This window comes from Lepidochelys kempii, chromosome 4 (genome assembly GCF_965140265.1).
Source record: "Lepidochelys kempii isolate rLepKem1 chromosome 4, rLepKem1.hap2, whole genome shotgun sequence".
NCBI lineage: Eukaryota > Metazoa > Chordata > Testudines > Cheloniidae > Lepidochelys > Lepidochelys kempii.
Genome location: NC_133259.1, coordinates 95,117,312 through 95,133,340, shown reverse-complemented (window position 1 = coordinate 95,133,340; position 16,029 = coordinate 95,117,312). Strand labels below are relative to the sequence as shown.

General features: G+C 40.7%; 1 protein-coding gene across 21 annotated transcripts in view; it reads left to right on the top strand.

The window, feature by feature from the left end:
• LIMCH1 (LIM and calponin homology domains 1) overlaps positions 1-16,029 on the top strand; it is a 338,435-nt gene that overhangs the window by 308,516 nt on the left and 13,890 nt on the right. For 13 of the 21 annotated variants that reach the window (XM_073342172.1, XM_073342171.1, XM_073342170.1 and 10 more), the window contains 5 exons: positions 803-907; positions 2,822-2,958; positions 5,685-5,809; positions 10,574-10,697; positions 12,262-12,348. In XM_073342172.1, the coding sequence (XP_073198273.1) occupies positions 803-907; positions 2,822-2,958; positions 5,685-5,809; positions 10,574-10,697; positions 12,262-12,348 (578 nt within the window). Of the gene's footprint in view, positions 1-802; positions 908-2,821; positions 2,959-5,684; positions 5,810-10,573; positions 10,698-12,261; positions 12,349-16,029 lie in introns of those variants that run through there. The other 8 variants (XM_073342181.1, XM_073342182.1, XM_073342165.1 and 5 more) reach the window with 6 other exon arrangements.

Here is a 16,029-nt window from a genome sequence, read left to right as displayed (position 1 = left end):
GTAAAAGTTCATCACAGCACCTAGCCTGTGGAGCCAGGTTAGGACAGAGTGGGGCACATGGGGCTGCTGGGGGGGGTCACAAACTGGGGTTCAGAATGGCTAGTGGAGGAGGACAGACGAGGGCGTGGGCTCAGGAGCTAGTGGGGTGACAGCATTTAGCCAAGGACTGAATGGGAGTGGGGGTGCATGGCCACATGGGGATGCGCGAGCGGGGCTGTGGGGACAGGGACAGATGTGCCTGACTAAATGGGAGAGGCTTGGAATCTGCATGGGAGAGGCTCTCCGACCCCCTAAGAATCCTGCCCCTGCCCCCACAAAAAAATCTGTTCCATACTTCTCCCCAACAACCCTCCTGGTTCACTCCAGGGTCGTTCCCTCTCCCTTACCTCCTCCACTGCCCCTGACACTCGCAAACCTTTGCACTGCTTCTCACCGGTGCAGGAAATACAATTCTGTATTGTAATTTAAATGAATTACTCGAAGTTCTGTATTAATATGCCTACTAAGGAATCTATTTGTCAAAAAAATTACCAGAATATTATTTTTGGTCTGCATTGTTACTGACATACTTGCTGACAGATATTTTGAAATAAATTACCAAAATAATTGAAACTGGCATGATTATAGAGTATCATTTTGACAAAATATGCAGAATTTTGCAGAATTCTTAATTTTTTGGCACAGAATTTTTAATTTTTGGCATGGAATTCCCCCAGAAATAAGATCTTATCCAATGTTCCTTTGGCAAGCTTCATTTTTAAATCTCTCCTCTTCCTCCTTCCTGCTCCCACCTCTCCTTTAGGAGCGCAAGATAATTGAGGATACTGTAGTTCCGTTCACTGTTTCTTCAAGCTCTGCTGAACCCCTTTCCACTTCTTCCTCTGTCACTGAAGGAAATGGGACAATGGTGAGTGTCTGACAGAACTGGAGTGTAAATTAGGAGGTAATGAAAACGGGGCAGTAAAGGCAAAACTATGTTCAGTGTGGAGTTAGATCATTCCCTTAAGATCAGTAGGGTCTAAGAATGGCATAAAAGGCAGTTTGTTTCATGAAGCACCCCATCTTACTTTTAAAAGCACTTCTCAATAAGCGTAGTTCACTTTTAACTGATAAAAATGTGCCCAGTTGTAAGCCTCTAAGCACTATACAGTGTGTAAATAAAGTGTATTATTATAAATACAGAGCCAAACCCCAAAGCAAGCTACCACCATCCTACTTTAGACAAGAGCAGGGTTAAAGTAAAAGGGGCCAGGAGTTCCACAGCTCCCCATTAAAAGTAGATGGTGTGTTCCCGTTCCTCCCCCTTTCTTTGGTGAGCATTACTCACCTCATTGCTTCCCCTCTTCTTTGACTGGTACAGGCAGACGTCACCCTTGTATTTCAATCTACTTTGACTATCATGCGAAGACCGAGGAAATCTAAAGTTTTCCTTTAAAACATGGAACCACTTCTCTCTAAAGCAAGATGGAAATAATACAGGAATGTTCAGACTCTGATCCTCCCATGGCTCCTTGTGCACCCAGTGCCCACAAAAGGCTAGCCTGACACATTCAACTAGGCCATGGTCTCCACTGCCCAAAACAGGGTGTGGTTACTGCAAAAGAGCTTGCTGTAAAATTCTAATAGAGACAAGGCACACTTTGTTTTTACTTCATTGGAGGTTGTCAAGTTCAACACTTTAATCACCCCACATGGCTTTGACCTGAGCTAGCTACTTTGAGGTAAAAAATAGTGGGTTGTCTCCATTAGGATTTTACCGTGAGATAGCTAACTTGAATTTGCTATCCTGATGTAAAAACACCTTTTTTGGCAGTGGAGACAGCCTTGGGGGCCTGACAAAGTTCTGGTAGCCTCCTTGGGCTGCACAGATTGTCTACAGCTCTGTGCGCTGTGGACCCACCCCAGCACACCCCCTACACCAGGACTTGAGGTAGTCTTCAAGAGGCAGTCTTATGACTACCTACCACAATACCTGTGCTGGGGGGATCCTCCCATGGCTGGTTACAGGGGTTTTAGGACTCCTTTATATGGTTCTGGCCCTTTTGCAAGGCACAGGGAGGCCAGATGGGGGGTAAGGAGCACATCCCTGGTACATGACAGCAATCAAGAATAGCTATGTTTTGACTTCTGGGAGACTAGACAAGTCTAGCTTGTAGTTATTGGTAAACACTCAATCAGATCCCCCACATGGCTTCTTCTCTTTTTTCATTCTAATGCAGAAGGAGATGAGCATTTATCATCCTGAAGGCTATGCTAGACAGTACCTTTAATTTATTACTGTATTTCAGTACTGAAGACCACATTCTACTCAATTACTGAATTTCTCAGGCAATGGAGCGTGTGAATAAATACTCATTTTGCTTCCCATGGGGTGCCTCAAAAACACCTCACCCGTGACAGTGTATTGACCAGCTTTGTTTTTGAAGCTTAACTTGGAAGCCCGAGGAATTTTGTAACCGTGTTTTGAATGTCACATTATCCTTCTGTAATGACAATCTTCCGATTGGCACCACGTATGGCTTCTGTGTTGAATAAATGTTGTGCTCTCTGGAGAGGAAATGCCCTTCCATAATTTCCTTGTTACAAGTTCAGTAAAATCATGTTAATTTTTCTAAACACTGTCCCAATCAAATCCAAGGTCAGTGTCAGTAAGGTCAAATAACTTTTGCTTTATGTAACACCGTTCATTTTTCCTCAAAGGCATTTCCTTTATGTGTAACAAATATAGTAAACTGAGGGACAGGCTGTATTGTTCTCATGCATTTTCTGAAGTTAAGTTCAGGTGAAGATCTTTACTATTATCTCACTTTTTTTTTTGTAGAACATGATGGAACTGAGTGACTCTCAAGAGGAAGAGAAACAAAAGGAAATTAAAAGACAGCAGAAATTACCCTGGGAGCAGGAGGGTGCATCATTAGCCAAAAACAAGAAAAGTGAGCCATGCCTGGAAAAGAAAAGGTGTGGGTTAATCAAGGAATTTTAGACAAGTGAATGTACTTGTAAGGTTGTCATCTGGGCTCATAGCAAAATTGTTTTGATGTACTGTGCTCAGACTGGGGGTGTGGAAGTGCTTTTAACCTCCATTCCTACATATTACAAAGCTACCCTGGCCTGCAATCTGTCTTCAGCTGTTCTTCAGCTCCTTCAATCTGTAATCAATCCAGAGATCCCTCACCCTTACCAGACTTCCACTTGACCTTTTGAGGTCCCTCTTTTCTACTGGGAAGATACAATGGAATGTACCAATGTTTATACTTTTAAAACAATATTTGGTTATCTTTCCTTGCTTTTACCTCCTCTCATTTAATTTCTTTATTCTTTTCCCAATGTCTTTTCCACCTTCCACTTTCATTTTTGTCTTCTCACTTCTGTTCCCATCTTTCCATCTTTCCCTTACTCTTGAAACCCTCTGTCTCTCACTCTCCTCTTTTTCTGGTTCTCTGTGATCCCTTTCTAAGGCCAGAAGGTAATACTCTGATCATCTAGTCTGACCTCCTGTCTAGCATGGGCCATAGAACTTCCCCAAAGTAATTCCTAGAGCATATCTTTTTTAAAACATCCTATTTTGCTTTAAAAATGGTCTGTGATGAAGAAACACCATGACCCTTGGTAAGTTGTTCCAATGATTAATTACTTCCACCATTAAAATGTACACCTTATTTCCAGTCTGAATTTGTCTAGCTTCAACTTCCAGTCTTTTTTTTTTTTTTGCTAGATTGAAGAGTCTATTATTAAATATTTGCTCCCCATGTAGGTACTTAAATACTATAATCAAGTCACCTCTTAACCTTCTCTTTGCTAAGCTAAGTAGGTGCTCCTTGAGTCTGTCACTATAAGGCATGTTTTCTAATCCTTTAATCATTCTCCGGGCTCTTTCCTGAACCCTCTCCAATTTACCAACATCCTTCTTGAATTATGGACCCCAGAACTAGACATGGTATCCCAGCAGCATTTGTACCAGTGCCAAATATAGAGATAAAAGAACCTCTCTATTCCAACTCGAGATACCCCTGTTTATGCATCCTAAGTTCACATTAGCTGTTTTGGCCACAGCATCACACTGGGAGCTCATGTTCAGCTGATTATCCACCATGACCCCCCCAAATCCTTTCCAGAGTCACTGCTTCCCAGGTTAGAGTCCCCCATCCTGTAAGTAAGGCCTATGTTCTTTGTTTCCAGATGTATACGTTTACATTTAGTGCCATCCTTCTGCACCCCTTTAGGAAGTTCCCAAGTCCTCACTCATTAAGGAAGAGCGGTGCATCCTTCAGGGAGTTACCGGACCCCGTTCCCCTTACTAGCTATTCTGTATAGTTCTGGAACAACACACTCACTCATGTTTGGGTATGGGGTGCTGGAAGGCTGACATTCCTACTGAGGCAGGGTTAAGGTTCTTATGTGTAGTCTGTGTTGTACAGTGGCTGTTCTAGTGGTGAATTGGGCTTCTCTGGGTGGAGGAGTAAAAGATATTGTACTGCTGGGGCTATTTACTGCCTGTCAAGCACCCCCTTGTGGCCAGAGGTTGCTCCATACACCCTGCTTCTGTGGCAATCCTGTCTCTTCAGGGCTCCTTGAAGAGCGCACAGTTCAAAAAGTAATTCAGACAATCCCAAGGGATTCCATTTATTTAGTCTTCAGGTGCACACTGGCCCTCCAGGCTCCAACCCTCATCCAGTGTCTCTCTCCCAGTAGTCCAACACAAAGTATTTCAAAACAAAACACAAACTCATGCAGACTTCAGCCCAGTTTCAGCTGGGCACAGTCCCCTCTATCTGAGAGTGTGTCCGTCTGTCTGTTTCCCAGTGCCTCCTGCATGGAGTTCGTTCTTCTCCCTGTCCCCAGGCCTTTTCAGGTAGACCTCTCTCCCCTGCTTCTTGGGCAGGTCTCTCCCAGGCCTCCCTGCCTGGAGAGCTTTCTTCAGCTTACTGTCAGGCTTCCTTCTACCTCTGGCAGTCTCAGCTACTCTCTCACCAGGCCTTCCCTGCAGGTTCCTGCTCCCTTTTATACTGTATTTAAATTACTTGATTCCCCTCTGGTAGGGCTCGTCTGGCTGAGACCCAGAAGCTCCAGCCCATGGGGAAGCCACCCTGTGGCAGATATGTTTAGATACTTTCCCTTTTCATTTCTTGGCTTTTATGTCTGTGTGTCAGGTATGCTATGTATAGAGCAATCTTAACTCACAAGTATTGCAGTGTGTTTATGTGCTAATTTCTTAGTTTAAGAAAGGATCTCCAACGTAGCAATAGCCACTTTCACCGAACCAGGATCTTCACTCCTGAACTGGCCAGACGGTTTGACAAGGAACAGGATTTTCAGTGCTGGTAGCTGTTGCTTTCACAAAGACAAGGAGCTCCTGAGCAGGCTTAACATTATACAAAGAGCAAGACCATTGACATAATAGCTGTTGCTTTGTCAAATATGCCATTCTATGATGCTGTTACAGAAAGGCCTTCAGGGCCTGTATTTAGCAGTATGTCAGGCCAGCAAGGAGAGTCAGCATAGATTACCATCTCAATTTATTGCCAGTTCATGATTATTACCCACACCGATCTATTATTGCTAACACACGGAAACAAATACCTTTTGAGCATAAGAGGTTCACATACTAAAGCACAATAATGAAATGACACTCTAGTTGACATTCCTCTTAGCTTTGTGTATACAATGTGATTTGTTTTTATTAGCAGTGTAAATAAAGTGCCCACAGAACATCCAGAGACTATTCTTCAGAGGGGAAGTGAGCAGGATCACCAGGTGTCAGTGACAGAGCACAGCTCACATGTCATACTGAATCTACCATTGACTCAGGGTAAGATTCCAAACAGTCCAAAGATTGATTTTGTTTGTTTGTGTTTGTCAAGGAAATTTCACAGGTTCATAGAGTGATTTAATCAAGAATATTAGTCAAATGAAATTGCAAATTTCCAAAATAATTTAATCCGTGTTATTGCTGCGGGATTTAAACTTTTCCCAGGTTCAAAATCTGTTTAGTACAAGCTAAGATAAATGAGTTTAAGTGGTAACTGAACTTTGGATCCTTGGCATTACATGCCATGGAAGGCTGAGCACTTAAACTCCAGCTGAGAAGCTAAATAATCAAAGTCTATGTGTGCACAATAGTTATCTAAAGTATATCCTGCAAATATTATTTAATAACAAAAAATTCATTAAGACAAAGAAACGGTTGCCTAGCAATAGCTCGATCCCTTCCAGAACATTGAGCTAAGCAAAAGTCAAACTTCTGAAAACCAGGAAATACAGCCAAGGTACCCATGCACACTTAACTCTGCCCCCTGAAGCAGGCAATAGCCACTGGGAATTAACTGCATGAACTCCAGCTGCAGTCACTATGTTAGATGTAGCTGTATTGAATAGCAGAGGAATAGTTGGAGCAACTTGAAAGATCGGTAATTGTGATATGAGGAAACCTGGGGATTAGTTTGAGGAGCATCGTAGAGCTGTGATTGTGATATAAAGAAGTTTATTCTCAGATTTCCACTGAGGGTGGCTTTCACACTTCAGAGTTGCTAAAATGTATGAACTTAATGAAATGCTGTTTTTGTTTTCTGGGGTCTGTATCTCGGGAGCCCCTTGATCAAATGACCCCACATTTGGATCACTGACCCTAACCTACCCTACACTCCCATGAGGCACTGCAAATTTCAAGACAATTCATGTAAGCACACAGATTTTAGAGCACTAAGAAGGATTGTACTTTTAAAAAGAAGAAGGGCTTCCCAATCTTAGCTAGAGCAGAGCTGGTGCACCATTATAATAATATATGACATTAGAAGGAGAATCGAAGGGAGGAGCTCTACATATCCATCAGCAACATTGGGCTTACTGCAGAGGGTATGGGGAAGATCCCCACCCTGAGTCATTTTTTTTTAGGTGACAAATCTGAGGAAGTGTCCCAGATTAAGGTGTTGATTGAAGTGATTTTGGAACAAATTGATAAATTAAGCAGTAATAAGTCACCAGGACCAGATGCTATTCACCCAAGAGTTGTGAAAGAATTCAGATACGAAATTGCAGAACTACTAACTGTGGTATGTGACTTGTCATTTAAATTAGCCTCTGTACTAGATCACTGGAGAATAGCTAATGTGATGCCGATTTTTTTAAAAGCCTCCAGAGGCGATCCTGGCAATTACAACCTGGTAAGCCTAACTTCGGTACCAGGCAAACTGGTTGAAACTGTAGTAAAGAATAGAATTATCAGACACATAGATGAACGCAATATGTTGGGAAGAATTAACACGGTTTTTGTAAAGGGAAATCTGCCTTACCAACCAGAATTCTCTGAGAGAGTCAACAAGCATGTTGACAAGGGTGATCCACTGGATATAGTAAACTTACATTCAGGGCTGTGGTCTACACTACCGCGCTAAATCGATCTAAGTTACGCAACTTCAGTTACGTGAATAACGTAACTGAAGTCGATGTAGTTCAAGCCACTTACTGCAGTCACTGTGCTATGTTGACAGGTGAGTGTCTCCCATTGACTTCCCTTACGCTTCTTGAGGAGGTGGAGTACGCAAATCAATGGGAGAGTGATCTCCCATCGATTTAGCATGTCTTCACCAGACCTGCTAAATCGACACTCACTGCATTGATTGCAGCAATGCCAATCTACCCGTAAGTGTAGACTTGCCCTCAGAAAGCCTTTGACAAGGTCCCTCACCAAAGGCTGTTACACAAAGTAAGAAGTCATGGGATAAGAGGGAAAGTCCTCTCATAGATCAGTAACTGGATAAAAGATAGGAATAAATGGTCAGTCTTCACAGTGGAGAGAGGTAAATAGCAGGGTCCCCCAGGGATCTGTATTGGGACCAGTACTGTTCAACATATTCATACATGTTATGGAACAAGGGGTAAACAGTGAGGTGGTAAAATTTGCAAACAATACCAAATTACTCAAGATAATTAAGTCCAAAGTTGACTGCGAAGAGGTACAATGGGCTCTCACAAAATTGGGTGTCTGGGGAACAAAATGGCAGATGAAATTCAGTGTGGATAAACGCAAAGTAATGCACATTGGAAAACATAATCTCAACTATACATACAAAATGATGGGATCTAAATAAGCTGTTACCACTCAAGAAATTGCTGCTGGAGTCGTCATGGATAGTTCTCTGAAAACATCCACTCAATGTGCAGCGGCAGTTAAAAAAGCTAACAGAATGTTAGGAACCATCAGGAAGTGGATAGAAAATAAGAAAGAAATGATCATAATGCCAGTCTATAAATCCACGGTACGCCCACATTGTGAATACTGCAGGCGGTTCTGGTTGCCCCATCTCAAAAAGGATGTACTAGAATTGAAAAAAAACTGTAGAGAAAGGCAAAAAAAAAAAAAAGATGGGGTGTGGAACAGCTTCCATATGAGGAGAGAGTAAAAAGACTGGGACTGTTCAGCTTGGAAAAGAGACGACTAAGGGAGGATATGATCGAGGTCTATAAAATCATGAATGGCATCGAGAAAGTGAATAAGGAAGTGTTATTTACCCCTTCACATAACACAAGAACCAGGGGTTACCCAATAAAACTAATAGGCAGCAGGTTTAAAACAAATATAGTGAAGTATTTCTTCACACAGTGCATAGGCAGCCTGTGGACCTCATTGCTAGAAGATGTTGTGAAGATGAAAAGTATAACTGGGTTCATGGAGGATGGGTCTATCCATGGCTATTAGCCTGGATGGTCAGGGATGCAACCCCATGCTCTGGGTGTCCTTAAACCTCTGGCTTCCAGAAGCTGGGACTGGATAACAGGGGATGAATCACTCGATAATTGCCATGCTCTGTTCATTCCTTCTGAAGCATCTGGCACCGGCCATGGTCGGAAGACAGGATTCTGGGCTAAATGGACCATTGGTCTGACCCAGTATGGCCGTTCTTATGTTCTCTGATTAACCATTTCTCCAACACAGCTGTTTTTAAAAGCTATTCGTTCAATTGTAGATATGGAGGTCAATTTTGTCTTCAGATATCTTTTTAAAAAACTCAGTTTAATGGAATTGAAAAATATATATAATTTTTTATTATAAGCATTGCAACCCAAACACTGAAGGCCGGTACAAGGTCTGGATAGCTAGAAAGTGAAAAAACTTGCCTGTAAAGAAAACTGAAATTGGCTAGTGTGCTTTCATTGTTTAATCTGAGATAAAAGAAAAAAGTAAACAATGTGATCAATGGTAAAAAGTAAATTTTGTTTATGAATTTATTTAAGTTTCTGACCTTCATGTTTTGATGTAATGAAACTTTGGTTATCGCTAAAATTGAGGTAAGAGAATGGGATTAAACTATTTAAATTATTATTTGCTCACAGTTTAAATTTGGTAGGTTTGTATATCATATGGGAACTTCATTGTATGTTTATTAAAGGCTTCTATACAGATAAAAAAAGAAAATACTGTCCTGTAGCGTATTCCTGTACACATAAATAAAAACTGACTTTTCAACTAACACATTTTAAGCTGAGATAAGCAAACTTCAGAAGGTTTGACAATTTAAGTTTGGGTAAACATCCAACAGTTCCGTTGTTTATCTGAACTCTAACCAGACTTTTTGAGGCTCTCCCCAACTTGTCCACCAGTGGTCTTTTGATAGCCTTTCTCTTGCCTTTGATCCTTTAAGTTTCCCAGCTCTCTCGCCAGTGCCTTGATGGCTCAATGCCCAACAGGGCTCTGCTTTTCTTGATGATGATCAGTTACCTACCTTTTGATATGACACCCCACCCCCAGATGCTTGGATTGTTCACATGAAAGTCTGCATGCCTCTACTGTCCTTGCCTTTCTGAAGGGCGGAGACCAAAGGCCCTTTTTCTCTCTCTCCCTCAAATCCATTTAGTTGGTGTCTTCAAGCGGAGGCCTTTCCAGGCTTTCCTAACCTATGAGTAGCAAAATTCTTCAGGAGAAGCCTAAGCAGTCCTCTCCCTTCCACTCAAAAGACAAGAGGTATCTGGTGTGACAAGGTCTAGCAGGCTCCCTAGACATCTGAATTCACCAAATACTGGCCTAGAGCACATTCACTGAGCATCCCGTGGGCCACTGAGTGGCTGTCATAGCTGATGAGCCTGATGAGATGATCCAAAAGGCAGAGGGGAGTCACAGGGAAAAAAGGCTGTTGCTAGGGCTACTGGGCCAGTGGGAGTGAATAGCAGACACGAACAGCCCACATTCCTTTTATTAATGCCTAAGTTAGTTCTCTCCAGTTTTTGTGGGTCAGCACCCTGTATACATAACTCTTGTAGTTGTCTGGAAGCTTGGATGCACCAGGACCATTGACGAGAAACATTTTGTTTTGGCTGTATGAACCTATTTAAGTAGCTCAACTGCAGTGCTCCTGTATTTATTCCTGACTGGAAAATATACTGAACATAATCTGGTGCCTCTTCTTACAAGCATTAACAAGACTGTATTGGCCTTATTTCTCTATGTACAGTAGCCTGTTTGACTTCCATGCCCTACTACTTCTTTTTTTTTTGTACCCACAAGTTGTATTGGTTAAAAATAATCTTCTCAAATGGTTTTTATCTCAAGTATTCAGTTTACCCCACTCTGTAACTTCAGATGTGTCGTGGAATCAGCAGTTGTTAATGAAACAGTCACCACACATTTCAGAAGAAGTTAGACAGAAAACATCTCTGGATCAGAGCACAGGCCAGCAGGCTAATTCCCCAGGCGAAAGGAGAAGGTGGGTCATGGACCTTTGCTTGATAGCCCCTTTTACCCATGATGAGATGTCTTTCTAAGGGCATTATAAATAAAATATAGTGTAAAGTTTGAGAAGTTTTGTTAACTCTAATTTTCTTTTTGGTGCTATCCAATGTGTTTCATAAGTTACTTTAAAACATGCTATTTTGTTGGACCAGTGCTGATTAATCATACCATGTATAAATGTTACTAGTTCCTGGTTTTCCTACAAAACACCTACCTTTATTAATTTCAGTTCCTTCACCTGTTTTCTCATAACTCACCTCTCTGTTGAAGCCCATACCCCAGCTGCCATTAATCCTGTGACTTCTCTGTAGCTCTTTAACCCCTGGAATGTATAGAAGTTAATATATTATGTTTGTGTTAATTGTATACTGACTATGCAAAGTGGCAGAGTTAACGTTGCTGTAGGAACCTGGGGGAAAATTCTGACCCCATTGAGATCAATGGCAAAACTCCCATTGACTTTTGAGAACCTAATTTCTCAGCTTTTAATGATGTAATACTCATCTTTGCATTTCATAAGAAATGCAATCTGAGTGAAAGTAGTCAAGGCAAGAGTGAAATATCAACTAACTTTCTTCTGATGCTGAAATAGTTTCTGGCTGCTACTTTCCATTTCCATATTCTTTGTCTTAAAAGATATCTATATAGCAACATTCTGAAATTTAAAATAAAAGATTAGTCATTTTTTTCTGAATCTTCACTTTGACTTCACTTTGTTTCTCTGGTACTTTGCCTTGCATTTCTAGATAAGCATTACTAAAGGATAGCTTCTGCTCTCTCAGTAAGGGAGACATTTTGCCTTAAGTTTCACAAGCAAAATATCTATGTTGGATGTTAAAGAAATATTTTAGAGCTCACAAAGAAGCACTGATGAGGATCTGTTTAATATACGCTAACACAAACTTTTATACAAATGAATGCCTTATCCCTCACCTATAACTCTTGTTTCACCTCCCTTGTTTTTCCTCATTTATTATTTTAATTATAACTGAGCTATTTGTTAAGTCTAGGAGTAGAAACAGATGGTGTGAGTTGTGTCCAATCAAAACTAACCAGCTTAGTTTGAATTTCAGCCGTCTAATACCTACAGCAAACTACTTGTGAACAATTTACTCACTGGGGATTAATATTGAAATTATTCAGTTAATAATTAGTACATATGAGCAAAACATGATCTGATCACACACCACTTTTGAGCAGAGAGAGGTGAAATTGGTCTAATAATTTTTCATTACAAATTATTTGCTCAGCCCTTCCTGCATCTCTTGTTGTTTAGTTTTTTGGGGGCCTGCGATGAAGTTACTGTTCAGTATGAATAATTATTCTTGCTAGATCGACACTCCAAAAAATTATATATTCTTCTTTATGTCAAAATAACAGTGAGTGTTTATATTATAGTTTACTAACTATAGAGATTGCATTTAAGCAGCAGAGCTAAATTTTAGTTCTGGCTTATTTTTACCTCATCCGTATGAGACTGCTAGAATATTTATTTATTTATTTTTCATCTTACTGTAACTTTCTCTTCTGTATTTTAGGACAGGCTGTCATGAGAATTTCAGGCCTGGACTGTCATCTCCATGTTCTCCTACACCTCAAAGCCACTCACCCAACAGGTACCAAAGGTCAATAAGGAATTTTGAAGACTGACTAATTCTTTTAAAATATAACTTTTAGGGAAACTTCAAAGATAAATTGTAGCAGTTCAATTCTATTAATATTATTTTAATGTTGTTGGTATTTTCAAATGTCCCCTGCAATAAGTAATTTTCCATCATCATACATTTTTAGTTCTTTTTCCCCCATAATGCAGTTCAGTGCAAACGTTAGTTTATGGGACTCAACATTGCTATAAAATTCCAAATATAATATAAGCCTTAGTCCAACAAAGCATTTAAGCATGTGCTTACCTATAACACAAGAGGGCATCCATTGGCTCAGGATTAGTCACATGCTTAAAGTTTAAGCACATGCTTAAGTGCTTTGGAGCAGCAGGGTCCGATTTTGTGGGAGCTACCACTCTTGTTGTTCATGTCTGTTACCTACTGTGAAACGCACATAGTAGAGCTTTTCGGCAGCACAATTTAAGTGAAAAACAATTCAGGTTTTGGTCTATGTGTCCAATACCTCCGGCAAAAAACTAGAAAAGAGGCAGAGTGTGGGGATCTTGATTATAAATTGCTCCATTCTCCCCCTATATGCAACACTAATCTTGATTCACTAGTATCAAAATATCACTTCAAGTGTTTTCAGCTGTGTTTAGGGTTTTCAAATTTAATCCAGCTTCTAGCTGGAGTAGGGAAAGTATATTTATTTAAGCTTAGTTGGGGAAGCTCTTCATGAGACTGAAATTTTTCAACATTTGTTGACAGAAATCCTGTCCTTAATTCCCAGACTTGAAGCACATGTTGGTTCCTTTGATATCCCTACACTCATGCTAATCTTTTAGAGGCCTAATTCTCTCACACAGAGAGCAACGCAGCTCCCAATGAGACATAAGTGCCAACCTAAACTAAATGTTTAGCAAAGGGTTATGGAGGGTTGAATGGAGGGTGGTGTTTGATTCTAGTATTTATTTATATTGGTTTAATGTCTCATGAAGCTCTCCTTGTTGTATGATTTGAAATAACGCAGAATATTTCTCCTACAGTTCGTTACACAGTGTGTCCTCCTGCCAGTGCTATTTGCATTGGCAGTGGAACCACTGGTGCCTTATTTTCAACCTCTCCTCTTGTTTTTGCTAATGCTAATAATCTAATGGCAGATGGGATTTTTTGTTGTTGTTGTTGCTTGCAGAATATGTTGAGGCCCTCTTTTTGATCCACACCTGTATCCCTGACCTAAAAACCTCGCTACAGGTTTCTTCCAAGGTTGGCCACAGTGCTTTCAGCTGTTCCTTCAGGCTCTCTCTGTGTGTCTTACCCCACGTCTTCCCCCCCCCACCCAGTCTGTTCTGTCCTCCCATACGTCACCTCACCACTCCCAAAAACAATACTCAGCAAAGGCTCCTGGGCAGGGCCACATACTCCTTTTCCTTACGTGGGGCTTAAGTTTATGATTATGTTAACAGAAAGCAGAGTTCACACTTGTCAATCTCAACCCATAACAGGTTTCACCGAGCTCATAACAATATTTTGCTTTATTTAAACTCTGGATTATTTCTTCATAGTTTTAGCTGTTGTGCCCTGGTTTGAGTCCCTTTTCTAGGGACTTCAGATTAACTGAACTAAATCAACTATGTGTGTGTTGGAAACAAGGGACTGGATGTCATGTCATTACTCCCATTAAAATCATGAAAATACCTTTCTTTTAAATATTCTGGGATTATTATTTCTAAAACACTTAATTTATAGAATTTAAATATTTTACGCGTTGTAATCAATATACAGACCTGAAAAATTGGTCTAGCCTCATTAGTTTTGGTGGTGGTGATCTGTATTATGGTAGTGCTGACAATATTCTAAATACTGTCAACACACACAAAAAGATATAGTCACTCCCTGAGAGTTTACAAGCGAAGAAGATGGACGAAGGAAGGGTAGAAGAAGGGCATTAAAACATACAGATTTAAAAATATCTTTAAATATCAACTCTGCCAAGTACCCCGCTACATTGCATTTATTAGTTGGCCAATTTCTTGTAGGCATCACAAGGCCTTAGAGGGGTTTGAAGGAAGAGGATAGTGGATTTACTGATTCACTCAGCAAGGTCATTCCATGTATAAGGGATGGCATGGAAGAGTGTGAAGCTGCTTGTGGAAGCAGCATACAAATGGGGGAAGGAGCAGGGTAAAACAATAAAGTAAGTGGAGGGAAAAGTAGAGCTGTGTGGCCTTTGGCGGTGATGGTAAGAAGCTTGAACTCAATGTGATAGAGAATGGGAAGCCAGTGGGGGTTTTCAAAGAGTGGCCAACAAGCTTGGAGCAACAGACAAAGATGATCAGACCACCATTTTTTATGGATTTAAAAGGGATAATGTGGGTATCTGGGAAGCTAGAGCAGGAATAATCAAGATGGAAGACGGGTATATGGATGAGGGTTTTAACTGTAGGGACTGAAACAAAAAAGATTAGATCTTACAAATGTTAGAGAGAGAAGCTGCAAGGTTTGGATGTGGCCTGGATGTTTATGGCAAAAATAACCCCCATTCTTCCAGGTTATGAACCTGACTGATAAGGCGGATGGCAATGTCATCAACAGTGACTGACGACAGGAGGCAGGATAGGGTGGGCCTGGGATAAAGAGTTCATTTTTGGCCATGTTGAGTTTTTAAATTAGTGGTGAGACATCCAGGAGAATAATTTGAAGAGACAGGGTGAGATGCAGAATTGGATGGAGAGAGAGACAGATTAGAAGAATAAAAATGGATTTAAGTCTTTGGTGTAGAGATGATAGTTAAAACCATATGGGGAGATAAGTTAACCTAGGAAAAGAGTGTGATGATAGAATAAGTGGGTCCCATGATGCCCTCATATGGAGAATGGAGGGGGGAGGAGAGGAGGACCCTTTGAGAGACACTGAATGAAGTCATAGAGGTAGGAGGAGGGCAAAGAGAGGAACTAGATGTGAAAACCAAAGGAAGATAAAACTTTGAGAAAGAGCTGGTCAGGTCAGGGAGGATAAAAATGGAATAAATTCATCAAGGTTGCCAAGACCTGGACAAGAAGAGATCTTTGAGGAGTGTCATAACAGTAGTTTTGGTGGACTGAAGATGGTGGAGGCTCCACTGGGCTTTATCATTGATTGGGAGAGTAAAAGTACAGTAAATGAAAACAGTGTTGCCATGTTTACAATACTGACTTTCACATATTCCAATTAAAATGCCTATTTCCTTTTTTCTCCAGAAATGAAATGTGGCCACTTTTTCATTTTTATGGACAAATGGGGCATCTGGAGTGAATCTTAAAATATTTCTGTCTATATAGGAAAGTGGTTTTAGCAGTACCGAACTTTAAGGTTTATTGTGTAGCCTCTCAGTTGCATTTTATTATACTTTGGTGTAAAGGGAGGAAGCTTACTGAAAGCTTTATAGTTCGTATTCCGAAAGGGGTACCAAAATGCAGGCAATCTGACTACTGCTTAAATTAGCATTTGCTGAGGGGAACATAATGATTTCTGGCACTGGGAATCAAATTATCTCCAGAAACATGATAAAACAGTGTGGGTTACATTTTCAAAAATGTAATGTGATGAATGTATTGGAAAAAGGAGATGTTTGCGTATGTAATTGCACAAAAAACCTCCTCACTTGCAGAGCAAAATCTAAATCATAGGAAACAGTGTTTGTGCATATAGTTGCAGTCTAAG